The sequence below is a fragment of the Micropterus salmoides genome, unplaced genomic scaffold, assembly GCF_014851395.1.
Source record: "Micropterus salmoides isolate LMB-PRFRI ecotype aquatic unplaced genomic scaffold, ASM1485139v1 Ms_hic_scaffold_8, whole genome shotgun sequence".
NCBI lineage: Eukaryota > Metazoa > Chordata > Actinopteri > Centrarchiformes > Centrarchidae > Micropterus > Micropterus salmoides.
In genome coordinates, this window is record NW_024044570.1 from 29,797,104 (window position 1) to 29,821,742 (window position 24,639).

Below are 24,639 nucleotides of genomic sequence, written 5' to 3' on the forward strand. Positions count from 1 at the left end.
CATGTTTGATGCTCACAGCTGGTGAATATGTCTTTAGCGTTAGCTAGTTGTTGTGAGAAATCAAGTCATCTGACAAAAAATACAAAGAATAGGACAGTACTGACTGCGGCAGGCATGCAGGGGGAGACAGCAGAGCTGTACGCAATGATTTAGAGAAATTGATAGGAGAGAAAGGGAGAAATAGAACCAAGTTTTTTTTTAAGCCAGTAATTACTATGATAACTATAAACCACGGCTTTACAGGGGATGAAAATGTGTCTTGAGCACCTGATTTTGTGATCAGTTTAGTGTTTCCCCTATAAAAATTCTAGTTTGACTTTGGGGCAGACGCTGATCCAAAATCAGTGCAATTTATGTCAATCATGAAAAAAAGATACAAATATGGCCATTGTAAATAGGAGTGGGGAGCAACTGTTCAAGAAACATTCTTCAAAGCTTATTTTGAAAGAGATAAATGAATTAATGAATTAATGAATTAATGATTTAATGGGGGGGGGGGGGGGTACACTCGGACTTTAGAACACTCTGGAACATATAAATGATCAATTGCGTCTTTCAGCAGAGAATAAAAAAAGTTTTGGCTGTCCAAAGCTGCAGTCAAGCCACAGAGAAAACAGAGGGAGGAACGGATGGATGAGAGGATGGATGAAAAGAGAAGGGGAAGTGAAGAAGCTGGCCATACATTTTCATGTACTGGCTTCACAATTCTTCTCTTGTTGTACCCTCATATAATCATTCTGTGTCATGCTCTTACATCTTTCTAACATCTCTCATCCTTCCTCTCCCTCCTCCCTCTGCAGCATCCCAAACAGAGTCTGTTGTCACGTTCCCTCTTCTTCTTTCCTCCTCTCCGACCATCTTATCCACGTCCTTTTTTCTCTTTCCCATGCCCCTCTTCCTCCATCTGCCTTTTCCCCGTCATCATCATACTTTCCATCTTCCAGCAGCTTCTCCTCCTTTGTTTCCACCTCCTGCTCCTCCTCCTCCTTCTCCTCCTCTTCCTCCCGCTCTTCCTCTACATGGGGAACACCAGGAAGCCGGAGAAGGTGGAGTATTTCCATCCTCCCATTAGGTTTCCTCTCTCCAGTTTGAGGTAGGCCCGGTCTCCCTTCTCCATCTGTATCAGAACACCATTACTGGCCGCCTCGCGCGTCACATCCTGGTCGCCGGCAAAAGCCGAAATCACCGGCCAGCCGTTGTGCATCAGGCTCACCTGGGAAAAGGCAAAAGAGGACAGATAGTTTACAGAATGAAAAGGGGGAAAAAAGGATAACTGACAGACAAACACACACACACACACACACTTCCCACACAAGTAAGGAAATTAAGGTTTGGTTTGGTACGACACAACTAATTTACTCAGTGTCATGATGATGCTTTCCTGTGGATTCAGGCTAGGCTTGAGCAGTATCTGTTTTATATTTATCTATTTTATATCATACCTTCCTGACGTTTCACTGGAGTACAAGGTATATTATGGTATTTGTGTTAAGAAAACATTAAAGCTGAGCTGCTGGTGATAGAAGTCACTGTAGCGTGTGTGATATTGTCTATCCTACAAAAAAATACTATTAGGCTACTTAAACAAGTCATGCTGGGATTAAATACTTATGGCCCATAGAATAATGAATATTGAATAATGAGGTTGCATACTGACACATCACTGATCTGAACGGAGATCGTCCAAAAATGCTCCCAAACAGGTGCACAGGCATGTTTCTTTTTTACTAGTCCTGTAACGTTACCCCCACTACTCGCTGTTGCCTTCAAGTACCTCCTTTTAGTGTGCATAGTGAGTGTGTGGCTGAGCGAGAGAGAGCGAACAGCAGAGATTGACAGTGAATGCAGTGGAGCAGAGGAAAAGGTGAGCAGTATTAGTGAAGGAGTAGTAAATTACTGTGTAGGTTACAGTCAGTGTCAGTAAATAAAGACAGCAGCTTCTCAAGACCAAAGTCAAGCTCCCGTGTGTGGGTTTGTGAGTGTGTGTGTTGTTTCCCAACTGCTTGAAAAGTGAAAGGGGTTACTGCGTTGGCCCCGTGAAGATGATGTCAGGCAGTTTCACTTCAGTTCGCACACCATCAATACATCACCTCAACGTATCAGTATCAGTTTAGCAGAAATTGCAGCATCAGTAGTTGTGACGGTATTAACAGTCATACCTTCTGCATTACTAAATACCCTGGTATTACCTTCACGCCAGCCAAGCCTAATTCAGAGCGTCATATTTTTCCTCCTTAAGCTGCAAGATTTCAAAATTCTATGCAGAAATGCATGTGGTTATGATAATACGACAGCATAGTTTATTTGCAAGACGCAGATTTGTGCTGTGCAGTCAGCAAGTTACCAAAAGATACATTGTGTGTACTTCCCCTATTTTTCAATTACAACTTGGAGAACACTTAACAATCACTTAGAGAGACATTCACAGACACAAACACACAACAGACCCATACTGTGTCTGACTCAACAAATGCTTCAAGAGGGAATAACATCTTCTTCTTACAAAGAGAAGAAGCTGTCAGTGACGCGTCGCCTCCCTTCCCAGGCCAGCCAACATACACACCAGACAGCGGCTTTCATCACTTCTCTTTTGAGCAACAGCAGAAACACAAGCGCTCCCTGGATTTGTTTCCCCCGTATGCTTCACTAAGAAATGGTTTTATGCTCCCACTGGCACCGATGCAGTACTAAAACAAACTGAAATGACTTTTGTCTGTTTATGCAGGATCATACTTTACAAAACCTGTATGATTGCAACCGTCCTGTGATCAAACTCACTGTATCTTGATGAGGAAACAGAAACAGCACAGGGTTTGTGTTCTACTGCATTTCTGGAGGTGGATGTACACTACAAGGCTATGACTACAAAATGACAAAGGGAAAATATGCAAATTGTTTGTGAATCAGTTATTTCCTATTGCTTTGAAAGTTGAGGCTGCTATTCTAAAGTGATCAGAGGTGTAAGATGGTTAAAGAGTGAAAGCACAAACTCTTTATGAGGTATCACTGATCTGACAAATATGCGTGAATAAGAACACAGTAAGGCAGCTAAAATGTCCTAGATGCCAGAAATGAATTATAAGTCCTCCAAATGAAACGATAAAATACATTGGTTGGCCACACCCAACAGATTTCAGATCTGACGACCCTGTCAGGACGACATAATTTGTCGGTGCCTTTGCAAACGGTTACAAATCACTGTTCAAAAATAAATCAGTGTTATGAAGTGACAACGCTGTGTAAAAAGAACTTGGTTATGTTCAGGGAAAGATTGTGGTTTGGGTTAAAATAAGTACTTTATTATGGTTAGGCCCCTTTCGTTGTCATGGTTACAATAAGAAACACTTGGTTAAGGTTAGAGAACAATCATGGTCATCCCAGTTTGTTTCCCATTTCCATTCAGGTCTCCTGTGTTAAACTCTGATGATTTTGCTGACTAATCCCTCCACACTGACCTCCTGACTTTTTTGCTCTATACTGTAACAACATCACCTGACTTCCTCCTTTGCTCCCATCATAATTACTAGGCCCGTGATTTAAACATATGCCTTTTTGGTGCACTTGCTGAAACGTCTGATGCTGTTGTTGCTCCTGGGAGGACAGTCTCATTGTATTGGATTGCTTGCATGGATGGATGGATTGCATTAGACTTTAGAAGTTTATAATATTGTGTCCACCACCTCTAATCCTTCTACTGCTTGTGGGACATGTATGCCATATTTTAATTTCAGTGATGGCACAGCAAATAACCTCAGACTCCTCATCCATTTCAAACCCTGTCCCTCACCAACATCCACCTTAAACATTACTCAGATAACTTAGTGCAGTGGTGTGTTCTTACCATTTTTTAAATGACTTTAAGTGATTTTAAACAGTGACTGGCCAGTGTATGTAAGCAATGAATTTGTTTATTTACCTGATTTATACACAGCATGCAGGGTTTTCAAGGTTCGTCATCAGACGGAAATTCATATCTGAGCTCTAAATACGTAAAAAATATTTCTGTACATGCAGGAAGTGAATAATTGTTAAACCGTTGCTAACTGATGGAACGCAGTCATAAACATCCCATAATTATACTCTTATCCACCTCATTCTATCTGATGGTCAGGAGAAAGAGAGGGTGTGTGTGTGTGTGTGTGTGTGTGTGTGTGTGTGTGTGTGTGTGTGTGTGTGTGTGTGTGCAGGAGATGGAGAGCCTGTCAGAGTCAAGAGCCCTCTTGGCCAGGCACTCCTCTTAATAGCAAACTGAACATTGCGAGTCAGACCGTGTGTGTGTGTGTGTGTGTGTGTGTGTGTGTGTGTGTGTGTGTGTGTGGTGTGTGTGGTGTGGTGTGTGTGTGTGTGTGTGTGTGTGTGTGTGTGTGTGTGTGTTGCTCTGAACAGCCAGCCTGTGAATTTGATGAAAACACTCAGACCATACTTATACTATTTTTATAAATTATCAGGATAGAAACACAGCACAGGTCATGCCAAAATTTTAATTTCACAATGTTGAAATTTTAGTTTGTTGAGGCTGCAACAAATTGAATAAAAGAGGTTATGCTGTGTTTCATATATTATTATATAACTAAATATTTATGTACAGCATGAAGTTTAAGAGAACATTGTTTTGACTGTCTGATCTGAACTTGGCTCCTGCTGAACACATCTCGTACTGTGGGGAAAATAACTCCCCTCCTTGTACATGTTTTAAACTTTTTTGTCTGACAGTTTCTTACTCCATTTTCTGATCCATATTTGTCCTCTCTGCAGTCGAGATTAGTCTTTAAAACAGTGACATGAAACACACTCATGGACGAGGAGAGGTCACCAAAGTCAGCAAGTTTCAAACTGTACTTGTAGCAGCTTTATGGTGCATATAAGGGACGAGACTGAAGGAATATGGTATATTATATTGGTTTATCACCTGTTCCATTATATTGCAGGGATGCTCAATACTGGCGTTTCTACAGATAACCAATATTTCCCTGGACAATTCAGGCGTTAATGATACCTCGAAGACCAGCAATACCACCAGATGACCAGTTTCAATGTAACTGCAATAATAATTGAAGGCTTCTTATAGTAAAAACAACTTCATTAGGATCTAGCTTGATTGATTACAAATATTACACTGTTTATGAGAATCTTCAATCAGTGGAGGGGATGAGCACAAATCACTTCGACTCAAATGTAGAAACATGAGATTCGGATTTCATACTGCTATGCAGCCGTCATCAATAACTGACATTGCCACAGATAAGCAGACTCTAGAGGCAAATGAAGGAAACAAGTAAGCAATAAAAACAACTGACACGCCCCTTTTATGAAGGTTTTTTAAAAAAGCAAGTTGCAAAGTGGGATAGAGATGGAGGCTGGGTTTGTCATGTGTTTTCTGAAAAATACCTTTTAAAAACAATTCTCAGTCTAATTTCTTTAAAATCTTTAGCGATGCGTCGCGACTGCTAAATTATAATGGTTACAGTAACTATTAAGTAAAACTTTGATTCGTACATAAATGTGCAGAAAAACTTGTTATTTGAGATTCACCTCTTTCTTGCAACAAATCAAGAAGAAAGACTTAAAGGAGGCCAGTCTAAAAATATCAAGAGCTTCCTCCCCCACCCAAAATGTCGAGATGAGCCCAACATTCTTACAATCCAGATGACGGACACTAAAAAGCTTGTGGAGAGGTGCAACCAAGTTATCCTCATTAACCTCCAGATGACAATATGAATAAAACTGAAAGTGAAAAGATAGAAGAGACAGGGGAAACAAAAAGAACACTAGTATAGAGGAAACAGTGACAGATAAATATGGAGAGTCAAAGAAAAGAGAGAGGAGGTGGGATTAAACATGAGGCAGAGAAAGGCAGACAGAAGAGGGAGACAGGGACGGGGGTGGGGGTGGGGGGGGATTGGAAGGGGTGACAGGGTTCCTGTCCAGTGTGCATGTAATGCTTCCAAACAGAGACGGCAGACAAAGAAAAGGCAGCATCACTACATCACTCTGTTACCCCCAGATACGAACAAGCACACACACAAATCATGCAGACAAAAGCCACCTTCTCACCTGCCCAGCCATTCAGTCAAGTCACTCATGTAGAACTCACACTTACAAAGCTTCCCCCCTTCCCCAAGCTCACATATTTTTCCCCCCTCCAAACACAGACTCTTTCTTTTGTTCGTTCTGGACTACTGTACAGACATGATGGTGCAACATGGCAGACTCTGTGGAAGAGGACCCTCTGTAGATCTTAAATGGGAAAGGTAACGAAAACACAACAATTCATATTCCCAGGTGATTATACACTAATGAAAACATGTATAACCTAAATCGTACATACTGGTCCTTTAAGGGACTGGTAACAGAGAGCTGCAGTAACCATGTGCTTTTTGGCTTTTGGCATGTGCAAAGCAAGTCAGGACTTTATGTATTATGTAAAAGACAAAAGATTATTTACTGCAACATCCCACTAAAGCTGCCTTGTTATATTTGGAGAGGGTAAAGCAGTTCTTTAATTTTGCACCAAATGTAGTCATTTTTCCACAAAAGCAGAGCAGTTTGCAAGTCATTCTTTAGATCAAAACGCAACATAAGCAATATAGAAAATTCCCAGACAAATTACATTATTAGCCATGTTTGATGGCAAAATGTAAAATTAGGACTCATATCTCCGTTTCTGTCTTCTGTCTCACACATACACACACACACACAAACACACACACATACACTGGTGTGTGCCAGTGATGTACAGCTCTAATAAAGCTGTGACATTGTCTTTGGAAGGAAGAGACTGTGGTCACCCCAAACACACACACACACACACACACACACACACACACATCTGTAAAGAATAAATAACAGCTATTGGTTGTGCCTGCCACCACCTGCCACCCCTTCCCCCAATCACACACACACACACACACACACACACACACACACACACACATTGTAACTACACTCTTACAACCAACCATAAATATAAAAGCATGACAATAGGGCTGCGCATTGTGTCAGGCCTCGATCGATCTGCATTCATTAATTCATAAGCACCAATTAACTGGCTGAGAGAGGGAGAGAGAGAGAGTAACAGAGAGAAAGAGAGAGAGCGAATGGGAAGGCAGAAATAGGATACAGAAAAAATGGATGAAATGTCAGAAGAAGGTTTGAGGGGAGGGAGAAGAAGCGAGAAAGAAAATCTAGCTCTCGATATGTAAATAGAAGTTGTCTGACTCAGTGCAGCACTTAATGCCAACGACATGATGATATCCTGTTATTGCATCATCAATTCTTGTCCAGTCAACTGTCTTGACGTGACAATGATACTTAGTTTTTTTTTCCTTTTTGTCTGTCTCTCTTTCTGCTCATGTTCTTTTCTTTTTCTTCTTTGCCTCTTATTTCCTTTCTTTCCCTTTTCTTTTTTCTTTTGATCTATTCATTTGCTTTCCCTACTTGTTTTTTCATTGGGCCTCTTTCTTGTCACCCCCCCCCCTCTCTCTATGTATTTTTCCCTCTCCCATTTCTCTCTTTACAGACTGACGTAGATAGATGTGGTGATGGATACATACATAATGGTGCATCTGTCTGGGGCCTGTCACACCCTCTGTCTTTAAAATGGCCAAGTTTCCTATAGTGGAGGTTTTCTAAAGTTTGCAGCACAGTTACTCTAGGCTCATTCAGGAGATGGGCACAGTACAAAAGCAAACCTCTAACAGGAAAACAAGTGTTCCTGGGGAAAGCAAGATCCATCGGACTATGAAAGATAGGATACATAGATTGGATCTATACAGTCCTACACCAATGTCAAAGTATAAAATAGTACAAACTCACTATGTTTGTACACATTCTATATTTCTAGAATCTTACCTGACTAGCATTGTAGCTAGGGATGCAGCAATTAACAAATTTCACTATTAAGAGCACTTTAAAATGTCACAGTTAATTAATCATAAAGGCTCTGCTACACCGAGTGTTTCTGTTGCAGGGAACGAAACTGTTGCAACTTGCACAAAACGAAAACAAAGTTACACGTGCGGTGCAAAGTGCCGTGCTTATCAGAGACAAGGAGGCTACAACTGTTTACTGGCTAAACTACGGCAGAGAGACCAAACTGTGAAGCTTTATTTCCACTAAAGAAATGGCTGAACTCGGCAGTGTGGGAGAATTTCGGCGAGCCTACACCAGGACTGACCAGGGCGTTATTTAAGAGGTGACGGATCACCTGTTCAAAACTCGCTGTTAAAAGGTTCCTGCTAAAGGAGCGAATAACTACATCAAACTTGATGCAGCACCTGCGGGACCACCACCCAGCTTTACACATCCAAGTAATGGTAATACATAATGACTTGAGTTAAATAATGTGGCAAGTTGGTAGGGAATTAAATATAAACGCGTCACTTACAATCGATGCCGAAAGCGGTGAGAGTCGAGCTTTCAGCGCAGCATAAACAGTCAAATTCAAAGTAGTTGAACTTTGGCGCTGAGCAGAAGCTTCCACGCAGTGAAAATCACATCTTTTCTAAAGGGCCTTTATGGAAGACAGAACGTAGCCCTCTCAAGACCTTCAGTCACTGAACATTTAACTTTACACCCTGTTGCCTCCTCTTGTCTGTGTTGAGAAAAATGTTGCCAGGTGTAAAACACTAACAGACTTCCAGGACTATACTAATTACCCGCATTTCAGATTTCAGAACACTGCACTCAATTTCTTTCATCATTTTCACTAAAACTTACATAGGTGAGAGTTGATGACAATTCAGTTCAGTTTATTCCCCTCCTCAATAACACTGGGGGATAAATAAAGTTAATATTCCTGTTATATAATTAATACGTAAATATTATAGAAATATAATTGTTAATGTAATTAATTATTAAAAATCAACTTAAGTCATTACTAGAGCTGTGAAATTAATTAATGCATAATAATTGTAATAATCGTGAAACATTGTTGTGGAGAGACAAATGTTGAGTTAGTATCAACAGTATCATTACATCAGATCACTGCTACAAATGAACAACGCTGAGAAACAGAGCTGAGAACAATGTTGTAGGAGTGACAGAACTGCTACCAAATAGTAATCAATAAAGCAATACTATGCACAGGGGATTGTAGTGGTGCTACTTCTTAATAAATGTTGTGAAAATAAGTTGATACTGGCTAAAATCACAACACCCACAATCAGTGTTGAGGTGAAAACTCAGTTTCTAACCTGCTTTGCAGTTTGGGAAACAGCTTTTCCTCCTGCACAGGCTCTCTCATTATTAGAATCTGGAACATCTGTGCTGGCCAGGAGACTTTATTTAGGTCAACTCTTTGTGTCTATCCAGTGGTTTCTACAAGCTTTTTGATTTTTGAATTTCTGCATCTGTTGATGCAGCTATGGAGCACATATTGTGGAAACCTACAATAGGTGCTTTCTAGAAATATAATCCAGAAACAAGACTACAGCCCTGCAAGTCTCAGTAGGCTATGGATGTGTTTTGTAACCATATTTTACAAGCAGTTTTTCTATTTGGGATGAAATGTGTATATAAATGGAAGCTCCACTCTGGATCTGATATTATTTATTATACAGTGAAACTTCTTGTTCCCCCAGCTAACATCATTTCAGAGAAGTGTTTTATATGGCACTGGTTATACAAGAGATTTTTTTTTTACCCTGCCAGCACTATACTACGATCCCATTGCAGAGTGCACACCTGCAAACACAAGACAGTCAGTGTTTCCTCATTCTTCTAGTATACTAGCAGCCTCTGTACCTGTGTGACAAATGATAGTGTTCATTTTTACTTCAATAGGAAATCTAAGAAAATTATGAATGGATTTTTAGAGTTGATTGAACACTGGACATCAGGCATAAAATAAATCATTCACTTTCCACTCTACCTGATCAATGCAGACACTGTGGTGAGGGCGGCTTCACACAAGAACTTTCAAAAGGGAGCACGTAACACTATGGTCATGGTGTCTAATTGTTTAGGCCAAGAGCTGAATGATTTTGAAAAAATATCTACTTGCAATTATTTTTGACTGATATTGCAATTGACAAATTAATGGTGATATTGGAGGGAAGGATCATTTATACATAGTTATTCTCATTTTCTTTGAAAAACATATAAGTGATCTTGGTGCATTTTTTGGCAAGGATCTGTATTACCAAACAAAGATATTTTCTTAAGTCTGTAGAATATGATGTGTAGACCAGGACATCTCTGTAACATGTCAATATTTAATTTAAAATGGTATTTGGCACACTTTTTGCCTTTAACAAATATTGCACCTCCTTACTGCTATTTCGATAATATATTTCCATTACTTGTTCAGCCTTGTTTAGGCCTATTTCAAACTCATTTTAATAATAGAAGTGAAGCAAAAAGGTGATGCGTTGTGTACTTTTGCTGCAAATGTGGAAAATATCGGCTGTGAAAAAATCCTGTTTGAAAAGATGATGGTTAATTTAAAGTAAAAAATCTATATTCACCTCATTCAAAGTGTTTTCTCATATATTACTATAATGACATGACAGTCACTGCATTGGAATTTCATTTAGTTTTTTGTAGCAACTGAATCCAGTGTGAATTTGCAGTTCTCGTGGTCTCTTTTCCTCACTTGCACTAGTAATCAGTAAGTTATTTTTGATCTCATAACCTGTGTAGACAAAGTGTTCTCTCATATAGAGAGGCTAGGAGGCTAATGGATGGATTTTTACACATTAAATGTAATGATAATAATGAACTGCATTTCATCTACTTTAATTGTTCTCTGTTCTATGAAAAGATTGCATTGGTAGTACAACGTTAGAAATAATATTTGCTTTGTTCCTGTGTAAACACAGCATTAGGTGTTATGTGCAGGAGATGTGTTGTTATAAACGTCATTTTGGAGCAAGTAAAGGGAAGCTGTCTGTGAATAATCATTAAAAAAAACTAGCAGAAATCATACAAATAGATGGAGGCAACCAGAGCAAAGGTCAAGACTTTACCAAACTATTTACAGTAAAGACCAGGGGACAAAAAAAACTGATAAATGTCAACAACCCTTCACCAGTCTTCATCAATATTGCTTCAGGGAACAACATCATTAATCTGAGGAAACCAGTGGGCAGAGTCTTCACCCATCATATTTCTTTTTAGTGAAAGGCAAAACATGCCACTCTGAATCAGTTGCCAAATGTCAAACCACACCAAAAGATAAAAAATTAACATAAGTTAGCTGAGAACCTCAACGAGACCAGATGGTCCTACGATTTTAACAGCGTTTACATCGAATCCACAGACAGACCTCGAGAATTTAATTATTTGATGCATCAAGAAAGCAGGTCCTGACCTCTGATCATGAGTTAAAAAAAACCCACAGTGTTTCATTTTACCCTTTTGCATCTGAGAATAAAATGAATAGAAATAATGGAATAAATATGTCAAATCAATTTATAAAATTGTAAAATAATGCAGAGAAAAATATTGTCTTTGTTTGTCACTGCTTTACAATGCGCAGACAAAACTTCATGTTCAGCTGCAGCTGGAAATCACCAACTGCTCTCTGTCCTCTGCGCCCTTGGCACAGCCTGCCATGCAAGTTTCACTTTGTAGACACACACACACTCAAACACTGCACTTCAGGTGTTCTAACTGACAGAGTGTGCCTTTAAATTGCATAGGTGGTCTCAAATTTAGCATTTGAGCCAGGTGTTGGTGACTGGAAATGTGTAGAGGTTTTTCCAGTATTAATATTTATCAGCTTAAAAATGGAAATGTTGTTTGTTCAGTCATCTACAGTATGCTGCTGTCTTCAACATTATTGGGGTACTTTTATGGAGCTTAACACTGGCAGTTGTATTAATCTGCTCATAACTGTGTCTTGAGTAAAACGTAAATACACCATGCATTGTGTAATCTATGACGAGCTCCATCCAGCTGCATTATCAGAACCAACAACTCTGACCATATACACAAATGCTAAGTTGAGCGCAGTTATATAGTATACTGCTCACATTCTGTTTGACTTAACAACAGCTGACTAAGATATATGCATGCACTGTTCTGTGATCAGGTTTGACAATTCTGGGCTGAGGCCAAACTATCTTTACAAACATCGCCATCGTTGAAATGCCCGGTACTTTGACAGTCATTACTGCACTTGGGCGGCTGAACAACTAAAGCCCATGGTCCCTGGCCCCTGAAATCCACACTGTGTTTTCTTAGGTACACTACTGACTACTGACAGGATGTGGAACACCTAATACCCTGTTTATCTCTACTGGTGGAAATATAGTTAAGACATAATTTTACCATCAGCTGTTCACAAGGTTTTATCACCTTTCACCAACTTTGCAAAGACAGGCACCAGAAGCCACCTAAATACCGTATTAAGTCAACATAACATGTTGTTCTCGGAACTGAGTATTACTGTTGTCCAAGCAAGAGGTTCAGGTACCACAAAGACTGAACTAATAAATACTTGTTCAGCACAACTTACAACTAGGTTAAAGGTTTAACTTCGGAATTTTTCAACATGGATCTTTTTTCCCCTTGTTTTTGTCTATGTGACTACTTGGACAACATTTTTTGAAACGGGTCCAGTATTGAGCGAATAAGGCTGCAACGTAATCCTTGCGGGCATTTGTGCCCCATTAAAGTTCGGCCACCAAAGTGCTTGGTGCTTAAAAATGTCTCCAGCAATGCAGATGTTCGGACACGCTCTGTCTTACCAACCCTGCTATAGACTGGAAGTGATGCAGCAGCCTGTCTTTCAAGCTGTTACATTCCCCAGCTACACAGAGAGATGGACAGGGATGATTTGTGTGGCTCGCCAACTCAAAGACTTCTTAATACTTTATGCATTTAATGCACATCCTTTAAGGCATGTGCCTGTTAATGCATTCTTAGGCTTTCTGAAAGCATGTTTTTACTTTCATTACAAAAAGTCTGTGTGATTAAGTTAAACATTGCATTAGGCCTTAAGAGCAGTTGGCAACAAACGCAGAGAATACTTTCCCTCACACCTCTCTTTCACACACAAGCAAAAACCAGCGCTAAATTCTATAATATTCCTCCACACAGAAGGAGACTGAGCACCGGTTAATTGGATAAAAAACGAAACCAAACATCTGGCTTTCAGACTGTGTGCTTGTGCGTGTGCCTGTGTGTGTGTGTGTGTGTGTGTGTGTGTGTGCGTGTGTGTGTGTGTGTGTGCAGACAATGACACAACCTGTAAAAACATCATCTCAGTTATTAATCAACCATACAACACAAATGCAACAACACACTTCGCCACTAGTTAATTTTCACATTAATGTATCTGTAAATTACATTCAATCACAACACCATGTGAGAAACATAGTTCACACAATATATTTGGTATTTCTCTTTATCTTTGCGTCGACCTCTGCTTAAGACACTGACTTAATATAACAAAAGAGTTTCGTAGCAGATCTTTCTGACAATGCATGATTGTCAGAAGTTGACTCAGCACTAGGTCACCACCACAACTCACCCCAACTACATTCATTAAAATGTCCCATTAGATAAAAGAACCAATATGAGCTCAAAGGTGAGTTTTTATATTTGACCTTTTTGGAATATTGTGATAAACATGTTGATGTACATCTGGAGCTGCTTTTGAGTGTAACATGAGGAAATGGGTTTTTATACTTAAAGTATCTTGTCACATGCGTCGCCATGGCCAGTCGCTGCCATGGCCAGTCGCCATGGCCAGTCGCCGCCATGGCCAGTCGCCGCCATGGCCAGTCGCCATGGCCATCTTTTGTTAACAAGGCCCAAAAAGGACCTAAATCTTAATGTGATATTTCACAGGATGACTGGAAACCATGACCATGTCTGTACAAAATTCAATCAGTGCAGTAGTTGTTAAGATATTTCAGTCTGGTTCAAAGTGTTGGACTGATACACTGACACTGCTATCCTCCCTGCTAAAATCTCTCTACCTCAGTACAGTACACGTGTATATACCCACCACTGAAACAGGCTCACCAACAAGCAGCTAAAATATGGTGTCTGTGTGTGAGGCCTGACAGCTCCCTGAATATACTGTCTCTCTGGCCAGTTTCAGACAAACCAACTCCATTATTCTGTCTTTCCCTCCTGCTTTCTCCTTTCACCATTTCAAAGGCAAGAGAACATAGGAACAGATAATGTGTGATTTATGTGACTTTGACTTGCCTCTCATTTCCCTGCATCTCCACAAGATGACCACTGTATGAGCCAGTCATGCAGGACTAGTATATTTTTATTTTGTCTGTGTCATAGCACAATTAATGCTGCATTCTGTTCACACTTCCTCATGTACAACACATAAATGTACTGCTGGCCACTCACTTTGCCCAAACACACAGCTCATACACTGGGAGGGTAGTGACACATCCTAGTATTTCTTATATTCACACTTGGCACTATTTGTGAGGTGCTGTAGGTCTTCAGCACTATAGGTGTATTAATGAGGTGGCCAGAGATAATGCTTAAAGACTAATAGACACCCACTGCTGTGAGAGGGGTGGAAGCGTCAGCAGGGGCAGATGTGTGGTTGGGGTTGGTGTATATGTATTAAAGTGTATAAATTTGGCAGTGCTATTGAGCCTAATTAGCCACTTGTGTTATCAACTCACTATACGATCAAAATGAGCAATTGAAGGCACAGTCACTCTGAGATCTTCTATTTGATCGGATAACAAAAATATAGATGGTTTTTTTGTGCAATTATGCATGTGTATAAATGTGTGTCGCTGGTAGTCTACATGGTCCTGATGATGACATCCCTCCTTGTTACCTGTGTTTTCTTTGATGACTATAGAGTCCAATTCTTGATCCACAAGTTTTATTACACGTTGGGCATATAAAGTCTGTGTTAGTGGGGGCAGGCATAGCAGTGTGCCTCCTTTGTCTTTTCTGTTGTTTTCTCACATTTCTCTCCATTTCCAGTTCTTTTATACCTTTGTTGCAGAGCTACCACCAGCTGGAACGGTGGATGGCAGCTTGCTCCAGTCTTAAGGAGTTAATACAACATTTCTTTAGTGATGTTTTGAGCTGGTCTTTTACCGCTTCTTCTGACCACCTGGAGACCAGTGACCCAGATGAAACTGTCCATACAGGACTTGACATGGCAGTTGTTGTTGAGGCATTCTGATAACGTGCCCAAGCCAGTGCAGTTGATGTTCAGTGACTGTGGCCTCTGTGCTCTTGCAGTTTGTCCTTGCAAGAATTTGAACATGAGGTACAAGGTCACGCCACGTGATTCCCATTATTCGCTGTAGACAGCCTATGTGGAAATAAATAATACATGTGTGTATTCCCTACATAAAGGCTGGCCATATTTGTGCTTAGCCAGTGTTTTGGCTGTAGTGGAAAGCTGCAAAGGAATCAGACCATATTTAAAAAACTGTTTGATAATATTTAAGGATGTCTAGAAGGGATGTGGCTTTTGCTAAGTTTCATCTCAGTGGTCCTATACACTTATCAATCTTTAAAAAGTCTTTTAAAAACAGCATTCACTAACACTTTAATGAAGTGGTACGTATATGGCATCAGCACTCTGTGACAGCACTATAACCATTTTAATCAGAGATCAGCATTCACACAACATTCGTTATATGTGACATTTAATACATAATTATGTTGTAAAATTGCCACGCACTTAGCTAGTCACTTAGTTCTTTCTGTTTTTTGTATGCTGTGAATAATATATCTAATGAAAACAATTATCTGTGCTCCATTTAGAAATATTTTTGTACATATAATTCTGCCCTGAGAATGATTAATGTTGACCAGCAAAACATTCTAATTTTGACCTGTTGAAAATATCCCACCACCCACATGTTGCTAAGTCTACTGTAAGTTCTGCTTCATTTGTATGTTAAAATGTTGATGTATTTCACCCTTTTTACAACTGGTATATATGCCTTATAAAATGAACTGCATAATAATTACTTAAATAGGAACCTGTGATGCAGAAAGTGGACAATTTTGGTATTAGTAACTATTTTCTAGCTATAGTATGCACTACAGTTCACTGTGACAGCATTCGCTGCTCTTAATGAACATCAAGGCATTAGAAAACGGAGCATGTTTGCTATATCTCAGGAGGGAAATATCTCATTATAACATAGGATGACCCCAGTGACCCAAGTTAGGGAATAATAATGTGTGATATGAAAACCAAAGTACAAACATGGGCTGGCACTGAAAGAACTGAAAGGATTCGGGTTTGTTGCAGACAGATGCAGAAACTCTGAGTCAAAATATCAAATAAGTTCTTCTAACCAAAACAACCAAGGGTGTAGGCCACAGTAAGTGTGGTCTGGAGGTCTTCTCCCAGAACATTTTAATCGTTAAACACTTGATTTCCTGCATTCTGGGGAATCTTTCTGTACCAATTTCTGCCTTTTCTCTACCAATTTATGGTGGAAATGTTTTCATTTATGACGACACACAAAATGTAGGTGGCAGCTGACAATTAAAAATAAAATTAACAAAATTAAAATTGAAAAATATCTCCTGTAGATCAACTTTCCCATTTAATATCATCCCTGCTGAGTCAAGACATACAGTATGCAGGTATGATTAGGTCTTCCCTCCTTTTGGGTCTTTTGTTTGAGGAAATAAATGTGCCTGTGGCACCCATCTAAGTTATCTAAGTATAATAGCTTCTGTGTTTCATTAAGTTTTCTGCTCGTGTTAAAACTTTCTGCACATTCAAAATCTATCCCACCTATCTGTCTCCTCTGACATTTTGAGAAGGAAGTCCTAATATTTTGAGAAAAAAAAAGCTGTATTACAAGAATTAAGTCACAATTTAAAGAGAATAAAGTCCTAATATTTGTTTTAAATCTACCTGCACTACCTACGGCCTACTCTGGTGTGCACTGGCCTACGTTATTGCTCTGCTGATATGGTAGTATCCCCTTCAGACCGTCTGAGGATGAGTCAAGTGTGCTGCTCTTCAACAGAGGTGGAAGACTGAAACTAACGGAAAACACTTCTGATCAGGCATGAATCTCAGCACAAATCCTCACAAATATTAACTTCATCACCTCTGATAAATTGCAGCTTGCAGCTCCTTCGGTGGGAACTGAAGCATCCCGGAGCACTGAGACAGTCCCAAACAAAACAAAGGTGTCTCTAAGTGAGGGGGACGCAGAGACTGCAGCGACACAGACTAACCGTTCAAAGGAAAGACACCACACTGCAGTCCAAACTTAAATAACTGGAGACTGCAGGAAATACTAACACATGCACATATGACTCAAAACAACCTATTCGATTATGACTTAATGTAGTTGACAGACTACAATTCCGCATTTTGGTTTATTCCCTTACTAATTTGTGTCTGACTGACTGATTGTGTACCAAATACATTAACTAGACACTGACAGACAACAGTGGTTATATTTAAATTATTGCAAAGACAGTTTAGTAGGATAGGATAGTGGTGGTGACCATACCTAATTCTATGCCCTTGCAAAGAGCTGTACGTAAAAGGCAAAATATCTTATTATCAGAGCAAGATGCTATCAACAGCTTAAAGCAGTGTCTCCAGGTTTTCTTCTCTCAATGAGAAAATTATAGCAGCAGAACGGCACACACACAGCATGAGGCATTTTAGATGTGCTCCTTGTGTAGCTTTCACCCCTATAGAGCTGCTGTGACCTGAGCCTTCATGAGTGTTATTTCTAAATGGTTAGGTGCTCAAAATACCGCTAATTTAAACTTCAAAACAACAAGAACATTTCTTTTTTCTATAATATTCTACTCCATGCTTTATAACTCCTGGCCAAAAGAGTTGTTTTCAATTATGTTTTCTGAAATTTAGATCCAGTTCTCTGTGGGAGCCCATTTTTTAAAAACAATATCAACATTATCTCACACGCAGATTAGTAATAATAAAATGCTGGCTTGTGTTTTGATTTTGTTTAAGTTACCGCACAGTACTCTAACAGAAGTCACATTAAACCCTGTCTAATATCTCATACTATTTACAGTATAGGTATTATTGTCTTTATTATGGTGATTTGTAAGCCCACCCATCCAGAGAGCCCCTCACATTGTTGATATCCTACCAGCACCTCATCTGTTTGTCTTTCTGATCTGCAAGCTCTCTGTTCCAAGCTGCAGGAACAACATGTTCACTAAGGGAGTTGGGATTCATTTGTTTCAATTTAATTTCAAATGCAGTGGCACATGTAGGAAATGAAAATAGCTGTTCCTGAAATGAATCCCTGTAATAAAAGGAAGTCTGTGAGATATTCATTTTAAGTGATTTAAAAATAATAGTAAGTAAGCCATCCCTTAGTGGAGGTATAGGCAAGGCTGATTGATGGCATTTTTGGTAGTGTGCTGGAGTTCACTTTAGATCAGAGAATATACTGTATTTGATTTGCAATACTTGTATTATTTAATTGCTAGGCAGAAAGCCTAGAGAGATATGCAGCAGCTTTTTGAAACCCACATCACTTCTCTCACCCCTCGCAGATAGACAGATCCCTGCAGAGGAAAGGACTGATGAGAGATGGAACAAACTGTTTACCCATCCCTTTGTTCATCTACCCAGCATCCACTGATCAATAGTTACTCATGATGTCCCGCTTTCTTCCTACAGTATTTCTATCTTCGCCTGCCTGAACTCTCTCGTCCCTCCTATTCATCCATGTCCCTTGTTTCTCCTCTTTTCCTTAATTACTCCTGTCCCTCCCTCCAATTCTCCCACATTTCCAGTTCTCCAGTTACCTTAAACTCTTTCCATTCTCAGTTTTCTCTTCCCTGTCCTTTTTCTCCTTCTCACTTCCTTCCCCTTCCCCTCTGCTCCTCCTCCCCTCGTTTCTTTTCCTTGTCCCTCTCACTGTTTTACATTTACGGTCACCCTTTCCTCTCTTTCCCATCCCCTTCATCCCTACCACTCTCCTTTCCCTGCTGTCTCTCATCTCTTGCATGCACCACAGTATCTGCCTCTAAGGCAATCAAACAGTGGGAGTTTTCAACACAGCAGATGTGCTGGATGGATGGGAGGATGAGTAGAAGAGGTTGAAGGTGAGCAGCGCACAAGCTGGATGCTTGGAGAAGAGAGGACAACCTACACCTGTTTCATGTCAGAAACGTGACAGAACACAGCTTTTTCTAACTGCATTCAAACCTAAATGGCCTAAATCAGTTTGAAAAAATGTAATTACTGTATTTTAAAATGTTATGGGCTTTAGAGGATTTAAACTAAATATGACTTGAGTAAGTAATTCTGATTGCACAAGTCAGTCGGTCTGGCAATTATCAAAATGACAGTTTCTCTGTTTTCCTTTTCAGTTAGCTCTTTCGTTGTTAAGCTGCAGACAATATCTCATAGCAATAATGTAGTTTCATATTGAGAACACAGCACAAATAACAGTCCTAATGGTGATGTGACAGGCATTATCATCAATGTGTTCTGCATGGTGTGACAGACTTAATTACCTTAGTGCCACGAGTCAAGTGTTTGCCTTCCACGGCCTGTTTGTGTTCAGTCACACAAAGATGAGTGGGAATATGACGAGCTTGATGTAGCTTTTCCCCCTCACATATCGCCCACCCTCCTTGTTGTTGTTATTGCTGCCATGCTAATTAATTCAAGACTCCAATAATAAAGTATAAGTAGCAAAACATAATGCCAACGCTCCAGGGAGCCAACAGCATAATTACACAACAGTTTAATTTGCAAGAGATACATTGTAATTAAGGCTGTGTGGCTTGTAAAACGTCACGTGCAGGGTAAATGCTGGAAATGGGTTTAAGTCTGCTCAAGTGCTTCCTATCACTTGACACATCAAAAGAATACGGAGACTGCATCTAAGACATAGTGAAAACGAGTTGTTAGTAGGATGAAAGGAGAGTTGTGATGTGGCATACTGCAGGCAGTGTGTGTGTGTGTGTGTGTGAAATAAATAGAAAAGTAGAATAAAGTAGAAAACATGTTATTTCTGCATAAAACCCGCATGTGTGTATATCTTTGTGTAAGAGAGAGGAAATTAAAACGCCTGTCTCTGTTTGCTCTGTTCAAAATGTACTTAATGTTTTAATCTTCTAAATAATCAAAAATCTTAGTGGGCCTGCTGCCTCTTTTCATGAAAAGAGAGACAGACGTGGACGCTGTCCATGGTGCTGAAAGTAAAGCTGCTGGAGCCCGCGTGCCCCTCCTTGCGCTCACCACAGCAACCCGTCCTCCTGCCGGCTACACGCGCTTAATTTGGCTCGGTCCTCTGTGCATGTATTGATTAATTATGATTGGGCCGGCGGGTGGCGGGCGTGTAGCTTTCATCTGTTAACGCCCGCCTCCGTCGTTGTCTCCCGGGAAAGACATCTCAAACATCTACAAAATGACTTCCAGTGTGGGTGATATTCAACTTTTATGAGAGGAACAGCGTGGGGGCGCGTGGCGTGGCCCGCGCGCGCAGACACACCAGCACACACATAGCCTACACATAAAAGACAAACACACGAAAAGGAGCTACCTGTATAGTTTGGCGGTTGTAGACCTTCACTACGTGGAAGTTAAAACTGTAAATCCCTTTGCGCGGCGCGATGAAATTACTTCTCTCCTCGTCAAAGTTCTTCCCAACGTTAACTAGAACCTGAAAGAAAGAAAGAAAGAAAGAAAATGTAATTGATAAAAATGCTTAATCCGGTCACTGCCAGATCACATGGGTGCATAAAAATGTAAATGTTCTACGGAATTGTGTTTATTTTGTATTGGTTTGTCTAACTTTCTAGGAGAGAATAAAACTTATTTAGCCCACGTGCCATTATTGTAGCCTTTTTTTCGGGAATAAGTGCTAGGATGGTCTATTGAAATTGATACCTGAATTATTTTTGATAGAGGACTTTAAAGCCCCCCCCCCCCCCCCTGGCCCCGGACCACACATTCAGATTCAGTGATGTAGAGGTATAACTCTGCTTTTATCTAGGTTTTTCCCCCTGTCAGAACTTCCAAACTTTATGGGGAATGAAAGGGAACTTAATCAATCTTTCAAATGAAATTTTTCAATTATGCATTTCTGCAGCCAAATGTCTGGTTTTATGGATGGAGGCGAACTGTGGCGTGTAATTGAACGGCAGTTTGAGGGATAATTAACCTTTAACGGCAGGCGGGTAGGACCTCGCCCTTGCGACCTGCCGTTACTAAATTATTTGGTGAGATGTCAGTTCCCATATCCCATATTGTCAGCTCAAAAAAAGTTGAAAAATTCAAAAGGCTTTCCTACCAGGCTATACTTCCCAAGCCACTTTGGAAATGTAAAAAGAATCGTTACCGAGACAGATCCATTTCCGCTCAACTTTTAGTTATCTCAAATGCAGCTGCTCTCTGCTGGCCAGGAGACCATTACCAGTCGTCCAGTCACCGTAGCCTATGTGCTGTACCCAAATTTAATGTGGATTCCAGGTTTTGTCAACATTTTATTTTCACATAACATGCTCATAGACTGCATCAACCTGTGTTGCACATAGCCTATTCAGTGCTTGTTTGTTTTGTTTTTGTTGTGTTTTTAAGATGTAGCCTAAAAAAGAGCAAATGACAGTCTTTTGGAGGTAGCGCAGAAAGAAACAACCTAATTTTTTGTTTCTGGTGTTTCTGTAGAATTTGTGACATTTAACTATCCCATCCACTGATAACTCAAGTTGTCTTCCCGCCACAGGCTATTTGACAACTGCAGCACCAGGCAATACGCACGCCACACGCGAAACACCCGCACACGCATTTGCAACTTCATCTGCGCTGATTTCCATTCTTCTGTCATCAGGTGCTATTTGTTTGAAATTAAACAGACATAAAACTAACAAGACTGACTAAAACAATTATAAACGTATTTTGTTTCTTTGAAATTCTGTTATTAGCCTATTGTTATTTTACAATAGAATAGAATGAAATAGTTTTTTTTTTCCTACCCGGTCGAAGTAGATGACCATAGTCCGGTTGCTCATCTCAGATGGCTCATGGTTAGTGTTCCGGACTGCGGAGAACGCTACCTTGGCGCTGCCCGAGCGCACCGAGATCCCGAGCGCCGTGCCTGTGGGGTCCGCGGTCGGGTTGGAGTCGCACACCACTAGGCACTTCCCCTCCAGGACGATTGGTTCCGTCTCGTTCTGAGCGCGGGCTGGGCTCGCCGCGAGCCACACGGCACTCAGCAGGCAAAACGCCAACATACCGGACCAGAACGACGAACTTCTCCGGTCGTCTTCACACCTTAAACCGTGGGTCTATTCCCCTTTAAAAAAGTAAGGCAGGGAGAGTTTCCCGGTGTTCCCCCGATGAACCTTAAGAAGGCTTGTTTTACAACTAGATGCCACTCCGTTTTCTTGGATTTAATTAGCCTACAGCAAACAATTCTCCCTCGCGGAGTCTCCGAAAAAGGGTTTCTTTTTAGGCTTCTCTCCTTTTTTTCGAAATGTATTTATTACCCCGTCTCTCCGGTCGAGTCGCCAGTTTTCACCTGTTCTTTTCCTCTTTTCTCACTTCTCAGCAGCTTCTCTGTCACTTGGGAACACAATAAGCGGGAGTCGCGCTCGGTGCGGAGGGGCCCTGACGAGTGACGAGGCAGCAGAACTCATAGCGCGCGGGGGGGAGGGGGGGGGAAAGCTCCGTCTGCTCTCTCTCGCGCGCGTTTGAATTATTGATATGTGAGATATGAGAGTTTCAAACACAAAAGGCTCGGGAGGAAGGGACGCGGTGGGCGAGCGCAAGATGCTCCCGCCCTGGTCCTACTTTCTTTTTCTCTCTTTTTTTACAGACCCCTCCCTCCCCCGGTAACGGAGACCTATCATCGGATTAGCGCGTGCGCGTCTTCGATATTTTCCAATCACTGCGTGCCGACAGCCCCCTCCCCGCCCCGCCCCACCACTTTCTCTTTCTCTCTCGTCTCTCTCTCTCTCCTTCCTTATCTAGCTATCTATCCTAATTTTCCACATACACTGTATTCTTTTTCTCACAAAAAAATTCCTGCATCTTACACACTCATCTCCGTCTCTCTTTATCTCTCTTTCCTTTTTCTCCCTCACTCACCTACCCAACGTCTTCTCAGCAGCTTACAGGTGAACCACAGAACTCAGCAGCAGTCCTCATGAAGGAGGAGCTATGTGAGCACATTTCACACTTATGATGTGTTCCGCTAGTCAACATTATCATCATCACCATCATCATCGCCGAAGCAGAAGACTGAGTTGTTAAATTTCTCTGCAACCAGCAAGAAGTCATATTAGGTGGAGAGATGAAACCTCTCCAGAATGCGTAAATACGTCCTGAATCTCTGTGAAATCTAAACGTTTGCAGAGGGATTTAATTAAAGCTGCAAATGAGCGCAAACAAGCATGGTCTAGGCATAATGATTAAAGTAATACCCAAAGATGTGGGCATCTTTGGTTTCATGGCCGCCTTGAAAGATACCACGGGAAGGTGCAGCAATGCAGAAAGTGTGCCAAATGAGCACCACCGGGAACCAAAGCAGCAGGGACGCACAAACCTGACAGGTGTTTTTAAAGACTATTCCAGTATTCCACATTTGATGCAGCAGAGGGTGAGATTTCCTGACTTTTAGTCCTTTGGGTGGAGTTCCAAAACTGTTGTTTCCAACACTTCCCATATCGCAATTTTTCTTTTAGCTTTAACACTTAAACGCCATACCTGTAATTAATGGCTTTCAAGTGAAAATTTTCTATCATTTTATCATATTAGTATCAAAGTAGTATTGAACTGAGTTTACTCAAGTGATATAACTTGAGTTTTTTTCTCAGACTGAAGTCAGCTCCATGCAGAGCCACAATAGACAGGACTGGCGGGCTCTGTAGTGGGTGATTAAAACTGCTCAGAAGATCATTGAGAGCATCAGTGATATCGGTGAGGTGAGGTGAGGTGCCCACGCAAAGCCCAAAGGATACTAAAGGACAGTACCCACCCAGCCACAGCCTGTTCACCCTGCTGCCTTCTGGGAAGAGATATAGAAGTGTCTGCTGCCACACCACCAGACTGCAGAGCAGCTTTTTCCCCGAAGATATCAGACTCTTAAATTCTAATTCATCCTCAGCCCTGCTCCACTGAATATAGTTTATTTCTGTTCACAAATTTTACTATTGCTTCTATATTAATGTATATTGTCTGCTATGTAGCAGAGTTACACAACGCAATTTCCCTCTACAACCTGTTGTACTGTGACAAATAAATCAATCTTGTACTTTGCATTGTACAACTGTTGTCACGGCTCTGTAGTACTCTCCATTAATAGTACAGTAACATTAAGATCAGTCAGAAAGTGCGAGAAAACCCTAGCCGTCAGCAATTGCACTGCTTTGCACACAGTTTTGAGATGTAGGGACACCTTCAGTTTTAATGGTTTTGAGTTGAGTGACTCTGAAGGTCAAAGCTAAGAAAACCTGCCTAACAGAAGTAGGCTAATAAAAACACATGGAATAAGTTCAATAAGATAAATGTTTATTTTACAGTGATGTGGCTGGGCCTATCAGTGGACCTTCACCAAAGTAAAAGATTGAAAGAAGAATGTGCAATACACATTTACACAACAACAACTTTTTAAAGCCTTTTGTTGTAAGTCGTCACATTAATGGTTTCCCTCTCCTTACCTTCTCCTGTGTCTGCTCTTCCTGCCTTTGTCTTTTATCTTTCTCGTTTTTTTC

At 40.7% G+C, this 24,639-nt stretch overlaps 1 protein-coding gene across 1 annotated transcript; it reads right to left on the reverse strand.

Moving 5' to 3' along the window:
• Positions 1–207: 207 nt before the first annotated feature.
• On the reverse strand, positions 208–22,587 carry cbln1 (cerebellin 1 precursor). The gene is made up of 3 exons (XM_038705748.1): positions 21,901–22,587; positions 20,469–20,588; positions 208–1,213 (listed from the first exon to the last, which is right to left on the reverse strand). The coding sequence occupies exons 1-3, from the start codon at positions 22,156–22,158 to the stop codon at positions 1,016–1,018; spliced, it is 576 nt and encodes a 191-aa protein (XP_038561676.1). The 5' UTR covers positions 22,159–22,587; the 3' UTR covers positions 208–1,015.
• Positions 22,588–24,639: the final 2,052 nt, after the last annotated feature.

Coding starts and splice junctions, on each gene's coding strand:
- cbln1 (XM_038705748.1), bottom strand. CDS start 22,158: ATGTTGGCGTTTTGCCTGCTGAGTGCCGTGTGGCTCGCGGCGAGCCCA. Junction 20,589..21,900: donor TGGTCATCTACTTCGACCGG/GTAGGAAAAAAA, acceptor TCTTTCTTTCAG/GTTCTAGTTAACGTTGGGAA. Junction 1,214..20,468: donor ACAACCGCCAAACTATACAG/GTAGCTCCTTTT, acceptor GCCTTTTCCCAG/GTGAGCCTGATGCACAACGG.